We start from the raw sequence: 20,594 nt of genomic DNA, 5'->3' as shown, positions 1-20,594 counted from the left end.
ATCTGATTTTTATCTTCAACGGTCCCTATCTTGGTTGACTTACAGGGGTCCGGGTCCTCAGATAATAAGGGAGAGTCCTTCGGTCCATAAAAAAGAGGATGAGGAGGAGGCCGAGGGATAACCCCTTTCTGTACTGCGAGTTTGCCATCTTCGGCCTCGTTTACCACGCCCCCTAGTCCTTGAATGTTGTCTAGGTACAAAGACTCTTGAGACTGAGTCTACATCAGAGGACTCAATATCAGAAGATGATACTTCAGTATTGATTGTTTGGGGAACCTGTAGTGAGGGATAAGCTCGCTTCTCCTTAAACTCAGCACTATCTTTAAGGAATCGTTTATGTTTCCTATCCTTGATCTCAAGGTGGAATCTATCCACCGCTATCTTCAAGGATTCCTCCCTGGTCACAAAATCGGGGTCTGTTTTGAATTTTAGAGTTTTTTCAATCAACTCTTTTAAGGTAGTGGCCGTTTTATCAATTGTTTTCCTCTCCTCATCCACTAAAATTTGCATGAACCTCACAGATGATGAAACAGATTCCTCCTCCCATCTTATTAATAGTGTTGGGGATGCACACCTCGGCGCTGGTAACAGATGTATCCTTAAACCAAAAGGTATAATTTTATTTTTAATGTAGTTTTCTAGGGATTGTACCTCCCACCAACATTTTATATTGCTTTTGTATGCATTCAGGAGATCCGAAAAGAGACTTTTTAAGGTGGGAGTAGTCGCTGAATTACCCGTGCCCTCAATGTCCGAGCATGCCTCCCTTGCGTCATCCAACCACCTATTCGTGTCCAAGGGTCCGGACAAAAAACCTGCCATACCAAGCGCTAACTAACAACAAAACCGCCAAGGCAAGTACAAAACGGAATCCTAGACCAAGAAAAAGACGAAAAAAGGATCCCTAAAATATAATTTTTAATAAATAAAGCTAAAAACTCTTTGTTCCAATTCTGAAGACATTAATACAAATTGCCACAGGAATACATAAGATGTGGACTATCTGACCCTATCAGGTGCCCTAATACTGATCACTACCTGACTGCGGAGGTTGGCACCCTAAGTTTCTGTGGTTGGCGCCCCCGCTCCATGACGACTGGCCCTGATAGCCCTATATATTCCCTGTGATCCTTAACAAGTCGTGTCCCAATATATTTGTTACCCAAAAAAATGAAAGCAATATAAAAAGTCAGCAAAACTTGAAAAAAATGTATTTGAAAAAACTCAAAAAAACAAAACTCAGCAAAAAAACACAAAATTATTATTAGGGCACCTGATAGGGTCAGATAGTCCACATCTTATGTATTCCTGTGGCAATTTGTATTAATGTCTTCAGAATTGGAACAAAGAGTTTTTAGCTTTATTTATTAAAAGTTATATTTTAGGGATCCTTATTTTTTGGTCTTTTTCTTAAATATATGAGGGGACAGTACAAAGACCTTTCTGATGATCTTTTTAATCATAGACCTGAGACAGGGACAAGGGGGCATCCTCTATGTCTGGAGGAAAGAAGGTTTAAGCATAATAACAGACGTGGATTCTTTACTGTAAGAGCAGTGAGACTATGGAACTCTCTGCCGTATTATGTTGTAATTAGTGATTTATTACTTAAATTTAAGAGGGGACTGGATGCCTTTCTTGAAAAGTATAATGTTACAGGGTATATACACTAGATTCCTTGTTAGGGTGTTGATCCAGGGAACTAGTCTGATTGCCATATGTGGAGTCGGGAAGCAATTTTTTTCCCCAGTGTGGAGCTTACTCTTTGCCACATGGGTTTTTTTTTGCCTTCCTCTGGATCAACATGTTAGGGCATGTTAGGTTAGGCTATGGGTTGAACTAGATGGACTTAAAGTCTTCCTTCAACCGTAATAACTATGTTACTTCTTTTAGCCATTTTTTTTCCGCATATTTGCAGAATTTTTTCACCCATGGAATTCAAAAATGCAGCAAAACATGCAAGTAGAAAACACAGAAAAGCACAGTAAAACCAAAAACACTCTGTTGCAAAAAAATCACAGTAGACCGCAAGTGCTGGTAAAAAGATGGAAAAAACAGGGTATTTGGTTGATACGTTTTTTGCAAAAAAGTATATTAAGCCGCTCTACCAAACATCAAGGTATACCCATATCAGAGCAGTCCTAGCTAATGTATGTAATCCCTATCTGATGTATTTAAAACCTGGTCATATGTACAATACCTGTATGAGCAGGATTCAGAAAAGGAATGTCCATGTGGACACGCTGGACAGAACGGCTCCTGTGCGCACAGCTCAAAAAAAGAGGGGTGAAGGCCTCCCCAGTCTTGTGGACACAAGAAAACAATTATGTGAAACCAGAACTCATGAGCTGCGCGCAGCTCATGTGTTCTGGTAAAACATGCAAGTATCAGTTTTTGCTGTGTTTTTGGTGTAAAAACCTAAGGAAGTTAAATCAGTTTTTTTTAGTCCACTAAAATTTAGTAGCATGCACAAAAGACAACAAAATGAAGAAATAAGAAAGCAGCAAAACCTGCTATTTGTAAGCAGCTTCTTTACTGCCAAGACAGCAGGTTTTGCCTGTGGAAAAAAAGTGATTATTATTATCATTATTGGCTCTCGACACTTTAAATAATCTATCTGGCCAGTACCCAACCACCCCTGGAAAAAGTATTTCATTGTGAAACGCGCGTCGGGTGTGTTGGTCCTCAGCCATCTATCTCTGAGGTACAGTACCTGTCACTATGGACTCTGTAACTGTGTGAAACCATTTGTTTTACTCTGCATACCCTTTTACTTGCCTCACACCTTGCCAATACATATTTTTTACTAGCAACTTTGCCTTTTACTGTTTTACCTCGGCCTTGGTGTAGAGCTGCAAGTTTTCTGAATACACACTTATAGTTTGTGGTTCCTTATATACCTTTCATTCTTTGTATTAAGCTGCCCAAACATGCACACAATGGCAATACTGATTGCACTTTTTTCATTATTACTTTTTATCCTCCTGTTTTTGGGACTATTATATCTGCATTAGGGGTTATGCGAGTAAGTAACATTAACAATCTTTTGAGTACTAGTTTATGCTCTACATTATCTGGGTGTACCCACCTTTTGTTACTGTAACCTGCAGTGCTCTTTCTTTTCTTATATATTTTTTTAAATGTATTTGATAAACTTTATATTCTTCATTCTATACCTTGGCCTTTTGTAAAGTTTTTCTTCGTTTGCTGTCTCTATAAGGTGTTTTTCTTTACGGCCATTTAACAATAGGATAATTGATTGGTGTATTTTATCTGTGGAAAAAAATGCAGCAAACATGCAACGTGTGAACAAAGCCTCACTATGCTTTATTGTATTATACTACATAATATATTGTTCTGTGTTTTACTATAAGGTACTTTAGTATGTCACACTTTATTATTCTATCTTATATTATATATTATTCTGTAGTAATTTATATTCTACTATGTTAAATTTCCTATAAAAGACTGTACTGTATTCTGCTACAATTACTATATCCCACTATACTTTGCAGTATTTAACTACACAATATAATGTACTATATTGTACAATATTTCAGTATTGAAATTATTCCCAAATTGAATTCTCTATAAAATATCTTATTCCAAATATTTGCCAAAATTGCGGTACTTTCAAAATTGCATTTTGTGCTGGAAATAGCAGGTAAATTGGGGAAATTCAAAGATGATACCATTTATTACTTACTACATGACTACTGTAAACAGCGTCGAACAGGAGCACCTTGGGCCCCCAGAGAAAATCATTCTTGGGGCCCACTATGTAGCTACATAGAAATAAATTCAAGATCATCAATTGTGTGGTAAACGCGCTAATATCAGGGTATAATGTCAGTTAGTACACATCTTAATTATGTAGCAGGGGTTGGGGTAGCCCCCTCATCTATATATATAATTGTCTAAGGGTTTTTCCGTCTGTCTGTCTGTCTGTCTGTCTGTCCTGGAAATCCCGAGTCTCTGATTGGTCGAGGCCGCCAGGCTTCGACCAATCAGCGACGGGCACAGCATGGCAACGATGATGTCATAGAGGTTGCCTCGACCAATCAGCGACGGGCACAGTCTGCCGCGAATTCGCCTCGACCAATCAGCGACGGGTACAGTATCGACGTAGATGTCATAATGGTTGCCATGGCGACGATGATGTCATAAAGGTTGCCTCGACCAATCAGCGACGGGCACAGTCTGCCGCGAATTCTGGAATCATCATTGTCCATATACTAAGGGGACATGCATATTCTAGAATACCCGATGCATTAGAATCGGGCCACAGTCTAGTAGAATATAAAGTAGCCCCCCTCATAGAATATAATGTAGCCTCCCTCATGGAATATAATACAGCTCCCCTCATAGGGTATAATACATCACCCCAAAAAATATAATGCAACTCCCCATAAGGTATAATGGAGCCCCCCATAGAATATAATGTAGCACCCTCATATGGCATAATGCAGCCCCTCATAAAGTATAATGCAGCCCCTCCACAGAATATAATGTAGCCCCACAGAGTATAATGAAACCCCCTCATAAGCCCCCTCATAGGGCATATAGTATGATGCAGCCCCTCAGAGAATAATGCAGCCCCCCACGTATACTATAGTACAGCCCCATCCACAAAATATTTTGTAGCCCCCTCAGAGTATAATGCAACCCCATTATAAGGCAGTTGCCCATAGAATATACTGTAGCCCCCTCATAGGGCATAATGCAGCTCCCCTCATATAGTATGATGTAGCCCCCTGAGAGAATGCAGACCCTGTTGTGAACTCTGTTTTTGGGCTCCCTCTTGTGGTCACGAGTGGTACTGTGTGAGTGCTGTCTTTGGGCTCCCTCTGGTGGCTCTTTGTGTCATTCTGCAGGTCTGGGACTGGCTTCAGCTGTCTCGTTATCTGTTAGCTGGTTTCCTATTTAGCTCACCTGGACTTTCAGTGGTTGCCTGCTGGCGATGTACTCAGTGCTATTTTGATCGCTCCTGAATTCCTTTGTTATCAGTCTCTCCAAGAGAAGCTAAGTTTCTGTTTGGTTATTTTTTGCTCATCAGTGTTCAATATGTTTCTTGGTTATTTATTTGTCCTTGTCCAGCTTGCTAATATGTGATTTCCTTGCTTGCTGGTAGCTCTAGGGGGCTGAGTTTCTCCCCTCACACCGTTAGTTGGTGTGGGGGTTCTTGAATTCTCAGCGTGGATATTTTGTATAGGGTTTTTTACTGACCGCACAGTTCCCTGTCTGTCTTCTGCTATCTAGTACTAGTGGGCCTCATTTGCTGAATCTGTTTTCATTTCTACGTTCTGTATTTTCCCCTTACCTCACCGTTATTATTTGTTGGGGGCTTCCTATATCTTTGGGGGTCATTTCTCTGAGGCAAGTGAGGTCTTACTTTCTCTATAGGGGTAGCAAGTTTCTCAGGCTGCGTCGAGACGTCCAGGAATTCTACGTTTAGTGTGTTTGGTTAGGATCAGGTTTGCGGTCAGTCCAGTTACCACTTCCCTAGAGCTCGTTCTATGTTCAGTAACTAAGCTAGTCCATTCTGTGATCCTCAGCCACTAAGGATCATAACAGTACAGCAGGCCAAAAAGTGTTTAATGCATCGCAGAAGTGGGATAAGAGAAGTCCTGAGTACAATTTTTTTTTTTTTCCTCTCCCTTTGCTGCAGTCTGTCCAGCTTCTCTCATCCCCTTAATCTCTGGGTGGCTTTGAGTTCAGCTGCAGACATGGATATTCAGAGTCTGACTTCTAGTGTGGATCGTCTTGCTGCAATGGTGGAAAGCATTCAGGATTTTCTTGTTCACAGTCCTATGTCTGAGCCAAAAGTACCTATTCCTGAGTTGTTTTCTGGAGATAGATCTAGGTTTCTGAATTTTAAGAATAATTGTAAATTGTTTCTTTCTTTGAGACCTCGTTCCTCTGGTGATTCCGCTCAGCAAGTTAGAATTGTTATCTCCCTGTTACGTGGCGACCCTCAAGATTGGGCTTTCTCCCTGGCGCCAGGAGATCCTGCATTGCTGAATGTGGATGCGTTTTTTCTGGCGCTTGGATTGCTTTATGAGGAACCTAATCTTGAGAACCAGGCAGAAAAGGCCTTGTTGGCTCTCTCTCAGGGTCAGGATGAAGCTGAGGTGTATTGTCAAAAATTTTGGAAATGGTCGGTGCTTACTCAATGGAATGAGTGTGCCCTGGCTGCAAATTTCAGAGAAGGTCATTCTGAAGTCATTAAGAATGTTATGGTGGGGTTCCCCACGCCTGTAAGTCTGAATGACTCAATGGCTTTGGCCATTCAGATTGATCGGCGTTTGCGGGAGCGCAAATCTGCGCACCATCTGGCGGTGTTTTCTGAACAGAGACCTGAGTCTATGCAATGTGACCGAATTCTGACCAGAATTGAGCGGCAAAGTCATAGACGTCAAAATGGGTTGTGCTTTTACTGTGGTGATTCAACTCATGTTATCTCAGCATGCTCTAAGCGCTTAAAAAAATTGCTAAAACTGTCACCGTTGGTACTATACAGCCTAAATTCATTTTGTCTGTTACTTTAATTTGTTCTTTGTCATCCTACTCGGTTATGGCTTTTGTGGATTCAGGTGCTGCCCTGAACCTGATGGATTTGTCGTTTGCCAGGCGCTGTGGTTTGGTCCTGGAGCCTTTAGAATTCCCTATTCCACTGAGGGGAATTGATGCTACACCATTGGCTGAGAATAAGCCTCAGTATTGGACTCAAGTGACCATGTGCATGACTCCTGTACATCAGGAGGTGATTCGCTTTCTTGTGCTGCATAATTTGCATGATGTTGTCGTTTTGGGTCTGCCATGGTTGCAGGCCCATAATCCAGTACTGGATTGGAAAGCTATGTCTGTTTCAAGTTGGGGTTGCCAGGGGATTCATGGCGATGTTCCTTTGGTGTCAATTGCTTCTTCCACTGTTTCTGAGGTCCCTGAGTTTTTGTCGGACTACCAGGATGTATTTGATGAGCCCAGATCCGGTGCCCTGCCTCCTCACAGGGATTGTGATTGTGCTATAAATTTGATTCCTGGTAGTAAGTTCCCTAAGGGACGACTTTTTAATTTGTCTGTACCAGAACATGCCGCGATGCGTAGTTATATAAAGACGAGAAGGGACATATTCGCCCGTCCTCCTCCCCTCTTGGTGCAAGATTCTTTTTTGTGGCCAAGAAGGATGGTTCTCTGAGACCTTGTATAGATTATCGTCTTCTAAATAAAATCACGGTCAAATTTCAGTATCCTTTGCCATTATTATCTGATCTGTTTGCTCGGATTAAGGGGTCCAGTTGGTTCACCAAGATAGATCTTCGTGGTGCGTATAACCTTGTGCGTATTAAGCAGGGGGATGAATGGAAAACAGCATTTAATATGCCCGAAGGCCATTTTGAGTACTTGGTGATGCCTTTTGGACTCTCTAATGCTCCTTCTGTGTTCCAGTCCTTCATGCATGACATTTTCCGAGAATATCTGGATAAATTTATGATTGTGTATCTGGATGACATTTTGGTCTTTTCTGAGGATTGGGAGTCCCATGTGAAGCAGGTCAGGATGGTATTTCAGGTCCTGCGTGCTAATACTTTATTTGTGAAGGGCTCAAAATGTCTCTTCGGAGTACAGAAGGTTTCCTTTTTGGGTTTTATTTTTTCCCCTTCTACTATTGAGATGGACCCAGTCAAGGTCCAGGCTATTCATGACTGGACTCAGCCTACATCTGTTAAGAGTCTTCAGAAGTTCTTGGGTTTTGCTAATTTTTACCGTCGCTTCATTGCTAATTTTTCTGGCGTGGTTAAACCCTTGACGGATTTGACCAAGAAGGGTTCTGATGTGACTAATTGGTCTCCTGCGGCCGTGGAAGCCTTTCGGGAGCTGAAGCGCCGGTTTTCTTCAGCTCCAATTTTGTGTCAGCCTGATGTCTCTCTTCCTTTCCAGGTCGAGGTTGATGCTTCTGAGATTGGAGCAGGGGCTGTTTTGTCGCAGAGAAGCTCTGATTGCTCTGTGATGAAGCCTTGTGCTTTCTTTTCAAGAAAGTTTTCGCCTGCCGAGCGGAATTATGATGTTGGTAATCGGGAGTTGTTGGCTATGAAGTGGGCATTTGAGGAGTGGCGACATTGGCTCGAGGGAGCTAAGCATCGTGTGGTGGTCTTGACTGATAACAAAAATCTGATTTATCTCAAGTCTGCCAAGCAGCTGAATCCTAGACAGGCTCGTTGGTCGTTGTTTTTCTCCCGTTTCGATTTCGTGGTCTCGTACCTGCCTGGTTCGAAGAACGTGAAGGCTGATGCTCTTTCTAGGAGTTTTGTGCCTGACTCTCCGGGAGTTTCTGAGCCGGCTGGTATCCTCAGAGAGGGAGTGATTTTGTCTGCCATTTCCCCAGATTTGCGACGAGTGCTGCAGAAATTTCAGGCGGATAGACCTGACCGTTGCCCACCAGAGAGACTGTTTGTCCCAGATAGATGGACCAGCAGAGTTATTTCCGAGATTCATTCTTCGGTGTTGGTAGGCCATCCTGGGATTTTTGGTACCAGAGATTTGGTTGCTAGGTCCTTCTGGTGGCCTTCCTTGTCGCGGGATGTGCAGTCCTGTGGGATTTGTGCTCGGGCTAAGCCTTGCTGTTCTCGTGCCAGCGGTTTGCTTTTGCCTTTGCCTGTCCCGAAGAGGCCTTGGACGCACATTTCCATGGATTTTATTTTGGATCTTCCAGTCTCTCAGAGAATGTCTGTCATCTGGGTGGTGTGTGATAGTTTTTCCAAAATGGTCCATTTGGTGCCCTTGCCTAAGTTGCCTTCCTCCTCCGATTTGGTTCCTCTATTTTTTCAGAATGTGGTTCGCTTGCACAGCATCCCTGAGAATATTGTGTCTGACAGAGGATCCCAGTTTGTGTCCAGATTTTGGCGGATCTTTTGTGCTAAGATGGGCATTGATTTGTCTTTTTCGTCGGCCTTCCATCCTCAGACGAATGGCCAAACCGAGCGAACTAATCAGACCTTGGAAACTTATTTGAGATGTTTTGTTTCTGCTGATCAGGATGATTGGGTGACTTTTTTGCCATTGGCCGAGTTTGCCCTTAATAATCGGGCTAGTTCTGCTACTTTGGTTTCGCCTTTTTTCTGCAATTCTGGTTTTCATCCTCGTTTTTCCTCGGGTCAGGTTGAGCCTTCTGACTGTCCTGGGGTGGATTCTGTGGTGGATAGGTTGCAGCAGATTTGGAACCATGTGGTGGACAATTTGAAGTTGTCACAGGAGAAGGCTCAGCGCTTTGCCAACCGCCGTCGCGGTGTGGGTCCCCGACTTCGTGTTGGGGATTTGGTATGGCTGTCTTCTCGGTATGTTCCTATGAAGGTCTCCTCTCCTAAATTCAAGCCTCGCTTCATCGGTCCTTATAAGATTTTGGAAATCCTTAACCCGGTGTCATTTCGTTTGGACCTCCCAGCGTCGTTTGCCATTCATAACGTGTTCCATAGGTCTTTGTTGCGGAGGTATGTGGTGCCTGTGGTTCCTTCTGTTGAGCCACCTGCCCCGGTGCTGGTTGAGGGCGAATTGGAGTACGTGGTGGAGAAGATCTTGGATTCTCGTATTTCTAGATGGAGGCTTCAGTATTTGGTTAAGTGGAAGGGCTATGGCCAGGAGGATAATTCCTGGGTTGTCGCCTCTGATGTTCATGCGGCCGATCTGGTTCATGCCTTCCATGTGGCTCATCCTGATCGCCCTGGGGGTTTTGATGAGTGTTCGGTGACCCCTCCTCAAGGGAGGGGTACTGTTGTGAACTCTGTTTTTGGGCTCCCTCTTGTGGTCACGAGTGGTACTGTGTAAGTGCTGTCTTTGGGCTCCCTCTGGTGGCTCTTTGTGTCATTCTGCAGGTCTGGAGCTGGCTTCAGCTGTCTCGTTATCTGTTAGCTGGTTTCCTATTTAGCTCACCTGGACTTTCAGTGGTTGCCTGCTGGCGATGTATTCAGTGCTATTTTGATCGCTCCTGAATTCCTTTGTTATCAGTCTCTCCAAGAGAAGCTAAGTTTCTGTTTGGTTATTTTTTGCTCATCAGTGTTCAATATGTTTCTTGGTTATTTATTTGTCCTTGTCCAGCTTGCTAATATGTGATTTCCTTGCTTGCTGGTAGCTCTAGGGGGCTGAGTTTCTCCCCTCACACCGTTAGTTGGTGTGGGGGTTCTTGAATTCTCAGCGTGGATATTTTGTATAGGGTTTTTTACTGACCGCACAGTTCCCTGTCTGTCTTCTGCTATCTAGTACTAGTGGGCCTCATTTGCTGAATCTGTTTTCATTTCTACGTTCTGTATTTTCCCCTTACCTCACCGTTATTATTTGTTGGGGGCTTCCTATATCTTTGGGGGTCATTTCTCTGAGGCAAGTGAGGTCTTACTTTCTCTATAGGGGTAGCAAGTTTCTCAGGCTGCGTCGAGACGTCCAGGAATTCTACGTTTAGTGTGTTTGGTTAGGATCAGGTTTGCGGTCAGTCCAGTTACCACTTCCCTAGAGCTCGTTCTATGTTCAGTAACTAAGCTAGTCCATTCTGTGATCCTCAGCCGCTAAGGATCATAACAAGCCCCCCAACAGAATTATAATGTAGCCCCCTCATAGGGTATAATGCAGCCCCCCTGAAAGGGTATAATGCAGCCCCACTCCACCACCATCATTGTTCTTCCCCTCCGCCCCGATCATTGTACTCATCACCACCTCCATCATTGCCTTTTCACCCACCACCTCCATCATTGCCTCCTCCCACACCACCACCATCTTTGTCCTTTACACCACAACCATCATTGCTTTCTCCCCCACCACCGCCATCATTGCCCATTCCAACACCTCCTTCATTGCCTCCCCCACCACCATCATCATTGTCCTTTCCACCACAGCCATCATTGCTTCTCCCCCACCACCCCATCATTGCCCATTCCACCACCACCATCATTGCCTCCCCCACCACCATCATTGCCTACTCCCCCACCACCCCATTATGGCCTCCCCCACCACCATCATCATCATTTCCTCCCCCACCACCATCTTCATCATTGCCTTCCCACCGCCATCATCATCATTGCCTCCCCCACCACCATCATCATCATAATTGCCTCCCCCACCACATCATTATTGCCTCCACCACCACCATCATCATCATCATTGCCTCCACCACGATCATCATTGCCTCCACCACCATCATCATTGCCTCCATCACCACCATCCTTGCCTCCCCCACCACCATCATCATTGCCTTCCCCACCACCATCATCATTGCCTCCACCACCACCATCATCATTGCCTCCACAACCACCATCATCAGTGTCTCCCCCACCACCTCCATCATTGCCTCCCCACCACCACCATCATTGCCTCCCCCACCACCATCATCATTGCCTCTCCCACCACCACCATCATTTTTGCCTTCCCCACCACCATCATCATTGCCTCCCCCACCACCATCATCATTGCCTTCCCCCACCACCACCATCATTGCCTTCCCCACCACCATCATCATTGCCTCCCCATCACCATCATCATTGCTTTCCCCCACCACCATCATTGCCTCCCCCACCACCATCATCATCATTGCTTCCACTACCATCATCATTGCCTCCCCCACCACCATCATCATTGCCTCCCCCACCACCCTCATCATTGCCTCCCCCATCATCATCATCATTACCTCCCCCCACCACCACCATCATTGCCCCCCCACCACCATAATTATCATTGCCTCCACCACCATCATTGCCTCCCCCACCACCATCATCATTGCCTCCCCCCACCACCACCATCATTGCCTCCCCCCACCACCACCATCATTGCCTTCCCCACCACCATCATTATTGCCTCCACCACCACCATCATCATCATTGCCTCCCCACCATCATCATCATTGCCTCCCCCACCACCACCATCATTGCCTCCCCCACCACCATCATCATTGCCTCCCCCACCACCATCATCATCATTGCCTCCACCACCATCATCATTGCCTCCCCCCACCACCATCATTGCATCCCCACCACCATCATTGCCTCCCCCACCACCATCATTGCCTTCTCCCCCACCACCCCCATCATTGCCAATCTCCAATACACACACACAACACCACTATCACACATACAGCACCACACACAGACAGCACCGCACCACTCTCTCTCACACACACAGCACCGCATCACATACACACACAGCCACACACATGCAGGCTAGCAGGCAGGCAGACAGACACACACACAAACACAGCACCCACTCACCTCGCTGCATGTTCCCCGCAGCCACAGCACATACCGGCAGCTTCCTCTCTGAAACAGCTGCGCTGAATGATGACGTCATCCAGCCATGCTGAGTCAGACAGGAAGTGCCGGGCAGCGGGCAGGAAGGAGGATGGCGTCAGATCACTGCAGCTCCGCTCTGGTCTCAAGCTCCGGGGCCCCGATTCAGCAGCATCGGTGGGCAGTGTTAGCCTCAGCCTGCAGATAACACTGCCTGCTATTATAGTGAAATGAATATTCACCCCTCTCCACACCCATGGGGGCGTGGGGAAGCATTAATATTAATTACTCTTTAACGGCGGGGACCGGCTCCTGTCTCCAGCTGCTGCCCTCTGGCACTGGGAGGGGCCCCCTTGACTCAGGGGCTCCATAGCAGCTGGATATGCTACTATTAGTGACACGCCACTGGCCAGGGGGCCCCTGGAACAGTGGGGGCCCTAGGCAGCTGCTGGCCAGTACGTCCCTGGTTGTAAATGTTTTAGGGTTTTTTTGCATTATGCTGTTTATGGTGTTTTATTATCTATATGGTTGTTTTTCTGTTTACTATGATATTAAAGACATCAATAGGTCATCAATATTAGATTGATGGGGGTCTGAATGCCAGCACTCCCACTGATCTGTTACTATCTGCGGCGGTGGCATGATGTAAACAGTGAACGGAGCAGGAAATCCATGACTCTGTGCACTGTTTAGTGGGCGCTACTGAATACTGCAGATCAGCTACTAGTCACCTGAATAGCAGCTGATCTACAGAACCCGGGAGTGATCACTAAGGTGTAACGGAATTGTGCTGTTCAGGCAAATTTACCAAAAACGAGAATTTTGGGTGTTCTGTGCTCCTGATGAAGAATTCCCAGCATTCAGATTAATCGAAGTAGATTGTAGTTTATTTCCAACACGTTTCTAGGTCAAACAGACCTCTTCCTGAGAAAAACCTCAAGACAGATCCGCCTGCTTTCACTGTTTGCATCCAGCCGCCACTGGAGCTAGGAACAGATCTGTGGGGATGCTGGGATTCAGATCCTATCAATCTAATATCGATTAGCTATTCTGAAAATATGTCTTCAATATCATATTAGTGGACAACATGGTTTATATACATCAACAGGTGTTAAAAAGACTGCAGGAAGGTGGGGGACAGAGAGATAATATACTGCGTGAAAGCAGAGTTTACATGCATGAAAAAATATTAAAAAATAAATAAATTCATAATAACTATAAAAATGCTTTAATTACACATTCAATCAGAAAGGAAGCCAATTGTATGTAAAAACTACTTGTCATGCACCAATTAACAATAAATCCTCCCAAAGAAAGAGTGCAAAAATTGACAATATTTAAAAGAAATTATTTTATTGAGAATAATATAAAAAATTATAAAATTAATATATTACACAAATATAGCTGATAATAGGAGCCCATATAATAATATTGTGGGGAAACCCCCAAAAATAATAATAACTACCAATAAAACCTTGCTACAATGTGATTACTACTCAAAAAATCAATAGATAAATGTATGTGATATACAATCAAGTATTTGATCAAAAACCAGGTGTTTAATTATACATTGTAGATCGTAATCTAAAAGTAAAATGATGTGGTTAAAAATGATCCAAATTATGGCCCTGATTCATCATTGCCTTTACACTTGTTTTTTCTCTAGTTTTTTTGCGTTTTTCTTCTTTTTTTGTATGCCCTCAGTTCATTTAAGTTTATTTTACATTCGCTCCCCTGTTTTTGTATTGTTTTGGGGTTTTTTTTCACTTTGTGGGCATAGTTTAACGGTTCTAGAAGTTTTCAGTTGATTCATCAATTAAGACTTTTTAAAAGTTGCAAAATTTGACGCAACTCTATAGTCGCACCCTGCTGTAGTTTTATGCATGGTTTAAAAAAAAGTCTCATCTTCCCCACTCCCCTTTTTTTATTATGACGCTAGAAAAATACTTAAGCCTCCAAAATAGTGTCACACTTTTCAATAATAAAATATAGTATTTTTATTAAATCCTTCTTAAAAACATGTCAAATAAATATAGTGATATAAAATACAAGATCAGGGAAACACAAAACATGAAAACGGATATGCATGGATTGAGATACATAAATATAATCAAAAGAGGATCAAATGTTGATCATTAATTAAATCAGTTAATGGCTATATATATGTATATATTCTGTGTATATACTGCGTGTATATATATATATATATATATATATATATATATATATATATATATATATATATATATATATAGGGAACACTAAATTCCCACATACTAGATATCACTGAATGAAATATTCCAGTTGTAAATCTTTATTTATTACATAGTGGAATGTGTTGAGAACAATAAAACCTAAAAATAATCAACGTAAATCACAACTAATATCCCACAGAGGTCTGGAGTTGGAATGATGCTCAAAATCTAAGTGGAAGATGAAGTTACAGGCTGATCCAACATCAGTGGAAATGCCTCAAGATAAGGAAATGATGCTCAGTAGTGTGTGCGGCCTCCACGTGCCTGTATGATCTCCATACAATGCCTGGGCATGCTCCTGATGAGGCGGTGGAGGGTCTCCTGAGGGATTTCCTTCCAAACCTGGAATAAAGCATCTGCCAACTCCTGGACAGTCTGTGGTGCAACGTGACGTTGGTGGATGGTGTGAGACATGATATCCCAGATGTGTTCGATCAGATTCAGGTCTGGGGAACGGGCAGGCCAGTCCATAGCTTCAATGCCTTCATCTTGCAGGAACTGCTGACGCACTCCAGCCACATGAGGTCTGGCATTGTCCTGCATTAGGAGGATCCCAGGGCCAACCGCACCAGCATATGGTCTCACAAGGGGTCTGAGGATCTCATCTCGGTACCAAATGGCAGTCAGGCTACCTCTGGCAAGCACATGTAGGGCTGTGCAGCCCTCCAAAGAAATGCCACCCCACAGCATTACTGACCCACTGCCAAACCGGTCATGCTGAAGGATGTTGCAGGCAGCAGATCACTCTCCACGGCATCTCTAGACTCTATCACGTCTGTCACATGGGCTCAGTGTGAACCTGCTTTCATATGTGGAGAGCACAGGGTGCCAGTGGCGAATTTGCCAATCCTAGTGTTCTGTGGCAAATGCCAAGTGTCCTGCACGGTGTTGGGCTGTGAGCACAACTCCCATCTGTGGACGTTGGGCACTCAGACCATCCTCATGGAGTCAGTTTCTAACCATTTGTGCAGACTCATGCAAATTTGTGGCCTGCTGGAGGTCATTTTGCAGGGCTCTGGTTGGTTCTGACCTTCCTATAAATGCAGGCTTTACCATGTTATTAGCCATAGGTAAGTGTTCACACTAGGCAGACAGGTCAGTTATCCATCCGATCTGAGATCACCTTGACGTTTGGTGGATGGGCTCACAATTTTTGGCCAAATCTTGTGCTAAGCATCTCATGTGTTTTTTCATAGATTTCACAAGCCATTATGCTATTCACATTTCATGTATCACACATTTCCTTGCTTTAGCACAGTAAAATTGAGTGCAGCCATTATCTATTTGCTATTTTGCAGGGCTCTGGCAGTGCTCCTCCTGTTTCTCCTTGCACAAAGGCTGAGGTAGCGTTCCTGCTTCTGAGTTGTTGCCCTCCTACAGCCCCTTCCACATCTCCTGGTGTACTAGCCTGTCTCCTGGTAGCGCCTCCAGCCTTTGGACACTATGCTGACAGAGACAGCTAGCCTTCTTGCCACAGCTCGCATTGATGTGCCATCCTGGATGAGTTGCACTACCTGAGCCACTTGTATGGGTTGTAGAGTCCGTCTCATGCTACCACAAGTCTGAAAGCACAACCAACATTCAAAAGTGACCAAAACATCAGCCAGAAAGCATTGGTACTGAGATGAGGTCTGTGGTCCCCACCTGCAGAACCACTCCTTTATTGAGTGTGTCTTGATAATTGCCAATAATTTCCATCTGTTATCTATTCCATTTGCACAACAACATGTGAAATTGATTGTCAATCAGTGTTGCTTGCTAAGTGGACAGTTTGATTTCATAAAAGTTCGATTTACTTGGAGTTATATTCTGTTGTTTAAGTGTTCCCTTTATTTTTTTGAGCAGTGTACAGTATATATATATATATATATATATATATATATATATATACCTGCAGCTGAGATGCCATACAAGTTCTGTTTAAAACCTATACAAACATTTACTAAGGCTCTCATAGCAGGGACATGATCACAAAGTTAGAAAGTTATAATTACCCAAAACATAGGGATGTAAGTACCCTGACGTACGTTTCACTCCATTTAATCCCATAAGGATTAACATATACATTTATGAATCCAAACTCTTTTATCTGTCTATCACAATGAATTATGGTATACACTCACCGGCCACTTTATTAGGTACACCATGCTAGTAACGGGTTGGACCCCCTTTTGCCTTCAGAACTGCCTCAATTCTTCGTGGCATAGATTCAACAAGGTGCTGGAAGCATTCCTCAGAGATTTTGGTCCATATTGACATGATGGCATCACACAGTTGCCGCAGATTTGTCGGCTGCACATCCCAAAGATGCTCCATACAAGGCAGGATGGATCCATGCTTTCATGTTGTTTACGCCAAATTCTGACCCTACCATCCGAATGTCGCAGCAGAAATCGAGACTCATCAGACCAAGCAACGTTTTTCCAATCTTCTACTGTCCAATTTCGATGAGCTTGTACAAATTGTAGCCTCAGTTTCCTGTTCTTAGCTGAAAGGAGTGGTACCCGGTGTGGTCTTCTGCTGCTGTAGCCCATCTGCCTCAAAGTTCGACGCACTGTGCGTTCAGAGATGCTCTTAGGCCTACCTTGGTTGTAACGGGTGGCGATTTGAGTCACTGTTGCCTTTCTATCAGCTCGAACCAGTCCGCCCATTCTCCTCTGACCTCTGGCATCAACAAGGCATTTCCGCCCACAGAACTGCCGCTCACTGGATTTTTTTTCTTTTTCGGACCATTCTCTGTAAACCCTAGAGATGGTTGTGCGTGAAAATCCCAGTAGATCAGCAGTTTCTGAAATACTCAGACCAGCCCTTCTGGCACCAACAACCATGCCACGTTCAAAGGCACTCAAATCACCTTTCTTCCCCATACTGATGCTCGGTTTGAACTGCAGGAGATTGTCTTGACCATGTCTACATGCCTAAATGCACTGAGTTGCCGCCATGTGATTGGCTGATTAGAAATTAAGTGTTAACAAGAAGTTGGACAGGTGTACCTAATAAAGTGGCCAGTGAGTGTATTTGTTTTATAGTTGTGACCATGAAATGTGTAAAGAATGAAAAAGACAGTGGAGACTCTTGGTATACTAAATCTTGATAAATCTATTTTAAACATTTCATCTGTGTTTGTTGATTCTCACAGATCCAGAATTTAAAGAGAATGCATCATCAGAAAACCATCTTCTAGTTTCAATCATGTTTTTGTGTTTTATGTATTTTTTTAATTTTAACTTTTTTTTCTATATCAGTCTTTATTAATAAGGAAAAAATACAACATTTGCAATTTTCTTTCTTTTAAACTTCTTTTGCTTAGAATTTTGTATGGTGGGTATACAAAAGGTTACATACAGGCATAAGCATGTTATTAGATAGACAGAAAATAAAATGATCCAGTGGTATATGTTATAACTATGTTTGGGGAGGCTTAAACTGTATGGAGGAAATAAAGTAAAAAACAGATAATTTAAGAAAAAGTCAACAAAGAGTTCTGAGAAGGGGGAAGGAGAAGGAGAGGCAAAAAGAATTCAGGAAGCAAAATTAACCCCTACCCCAGAAATTTGTCTCTTACATCTGTTTCCAGACAAAATTTGCAATTTTAACAATAGTCACTGCAGATTTTTTAAACTCATGCAAAGGTGTGCAAAGGTCATTGTGAAGGGATGAGGAGGTGAGATATGACATAACATATTTTAATTAGTAGATATTCTGTTATCTACTGTATAGAGAGGTCATTTTATAGGATGGGAGGAGGGGAGCTGTGACATCACCTATTGTGAATAGTTTATCCTGTGTTATCTTCTGTATAGAGGTGTTTAAGTCATTGTACAGGAGGAGGTGAGCTGTGACATAATTTATTAAGAATAATGAACCCGTGCTACCTAGGTGTTATACAGTGTATACAGTGGTGTCATCAGTCATTATACTGATAGAGGAGGTGATCTTTGTCATCACCTATTGTGAATGGTGGATCCTGTGTTATCTACTGTATATAGAGAATCAGAATGCAAATTTTGATATTTCTGTAAGTTTCCTCCATTTTATTTTGTAACTGTTTTTGCATATTTGTATGTCACTTTTTCTTTCCATATTTTTATACTCTTGTAAGCACTGTAACTTTTCTATTAAAGCTTAAAACTTTAACCCCTTAAGCCCGTATGACGTACTATCCCGTCGAGGTGGGGTGGGCCTTAATTCCCGGTGACGGGATAGTACGTCATACGCGATCGGCCGCGCTCACGGGGGGAGCGCGGCCGATCGCGGCCGGGTGTCAGCTGCATATCGCAGCTGACATCCGGCACTATGTGCCAGGAGCGGTCACGGACCGCCCCCGGCACATTAACCCCCGGCACACCGCGATCAAACATGATCGCGGTGTACCGGCGGTACAGGGAAGCATCGCGCAGGGAGGGGGCTCCCTGCGGGCTTCCCTGAGACGATCGGTACAAGGTGATGTACTCACCTCGTACCGAACGTCTTCTCCCTGCAGGCCCCGGATCCAAAATGGCCGAGGGGCTGTATCCGGGTCCTGCAGGGAGCACTTCCGGGTCGGAGCAGGCTGCAGATGAAAGCTGCAGCCTGCACGGCTGTAAGTGAGATCGGAGATCTCACAGAGTGCTGTGCACACTGTGAGATCAGCGATCTGTAATGTCCCCCCCTGGGACAAAGTAAAAAAGTAAAAAAAAAAATTTCCACATGTGTAAAAAAAAATAAAAAAAATTCCTAAATAAATAATAATAAAAAAAAAAAAAATATTATTCCCATAAATACATTTCTTTATCTAAAAAAACCAAACAAAAACAATAAAAGTACACATATTTAGTATCGCCGCGTCCGTAACGACCCAACCTATAAAACTGGCCCACTAGTTAACCCCTTCAGTAAACACCGTAAGAAAAAAAAAAAAAAAACGAGGCAAAAAACCGCTTTATTACCATACCGCCGAACAAAAAGTGGAATAACACGCGATCAAAAAGACGGATATAAATAACCATGTTACCGCTGAAAACGTCATCTTGTCCTGCAAAAAACGAGCCGCCATACAGCATCATCAGCAAAAAAATAAAAAAGTTATAGTCCTGAGAATAAAGCGATACCAAAATAATTATTTTTTCTATAAAATAGTTTTTATCGTATAAAAGCGTCAAAACATAAAAAAAATGATATAAATGAGGTATCGCTGTAATCGTACTGACCCGACAAATAAAACTGCTTTATCAATTTTACCAAGCGCAGAACGGTATAAACGCCTCTCCCAAAAGAAATTCATGAATAGCTGGTTTTTGGTTATTCTGCCTCACAAAAATCGGAATAAAAAGTGATAAAAAATGGTCACGTGTCCGAAAATGTTACCAATAAAAACGTCAACTCGTCCCGCAAAAAACAAGACCTCACATGACTCTGTGGACCAAAATGTGGAAAAATTATAGGTCTCAAAATGTGGAGACGCAAAAACTTTTTTGCTATAAAAAGCGTCTTTTAGTCTGGTTTCACACTTGCGTTTTTATCTGCATGCGTTTTTTTAAAAAACCGCATGTGTGAAAAAATGCATGTAAACGCGGTAAAACGCATGCGTTTTTATAGAAAAACACAAGAAAACAAGAAAAAAACAAAAAACCCTAACCCTACCCCTAACCTGAAATACGTGGCACTGAAATACGTGGCACTGAAATATACGTTTATATACGTATATACGTATATAAGTGCCACGATATTTCAGTGGCCACGTATATAAGTGCCACGTATTTAAGTGCCACGTATTTAAGTGCCACGTATTTAAGTGCCACGTATTTAAGTGCCACGTATTTAAGTGCCACGTATTTAAGTGCCACGTATTTAAGTGCCACGTATTTACGTGCCACGTATTTACGTGCCACGTATTTAAGTGCCACGTATTTAAGTGCCACGTATTTAAGTGCCACGTATTTACGTGCCACGTATTTACGTGCCACGTATTTACGTGCCACGTATTTTTCAGTGCCTGAAATACGTGGCACTGAAATACGTGGCACTGAAATACGTGGCACTGAAATACGTGGCACTGAAATATCGTGGCACTTAAATACGTGGCACTTAAATACGT

At 43.2% G+C, this 20,594-nt stretch overlaps 1 protein-coding gene across 7 annotated transcripts in view; it reads left to right on the top strand.

The window, feature by feature from the left end:
• LOC143805873 (cytochrome P450 2F3-like) overlaps window positions 1-20,594 on the top strand; it is a 177,887-nt gene that overhangs the window by 13,671 nt on the left and 143,622 nt on the right. Inside the window, exon 2 of one of the 7 annotated variants that reach the window (XM_077285608.1) lies at window positions 691-854. The exons of 3 other annotated variants lie outside the window; for them this stretch is intronic. Coding sequence is in view for 1 of the 4 variants with exons in the window: in XM_077285605.1 (XP_077141720.1) it covers window positions 16,143-16,147 (5 nt within the window). In the remaining 3 variants the exon portion in view is untranslated. 3 more of the 7 variants (XM_077285610.1, XM_077285609.1, XM_077285605.1) reach the window with 3 other exon arrangements.

This window comes from Ranitomeya variabilis, chromosome 2, assembly GCF_051348905.1.
Source record: "Ranitomeya variabilis isolate aRanVar5 chromosome 2, aRanVar5.hap1, whole genome shotgun sequence".
Taxonomy (NCBI): domain Eukaryota; kingdom Metazoa; phylum Chordata; class Amphibia; order Anura; family Dendrobatidae; genus Ranitomeya; species Ranitomeya variabilis.
Note: the sequence above shows the minus strand (reverse complement) of the source record. Positions and strands in the feature narration are given on the sequence as shown.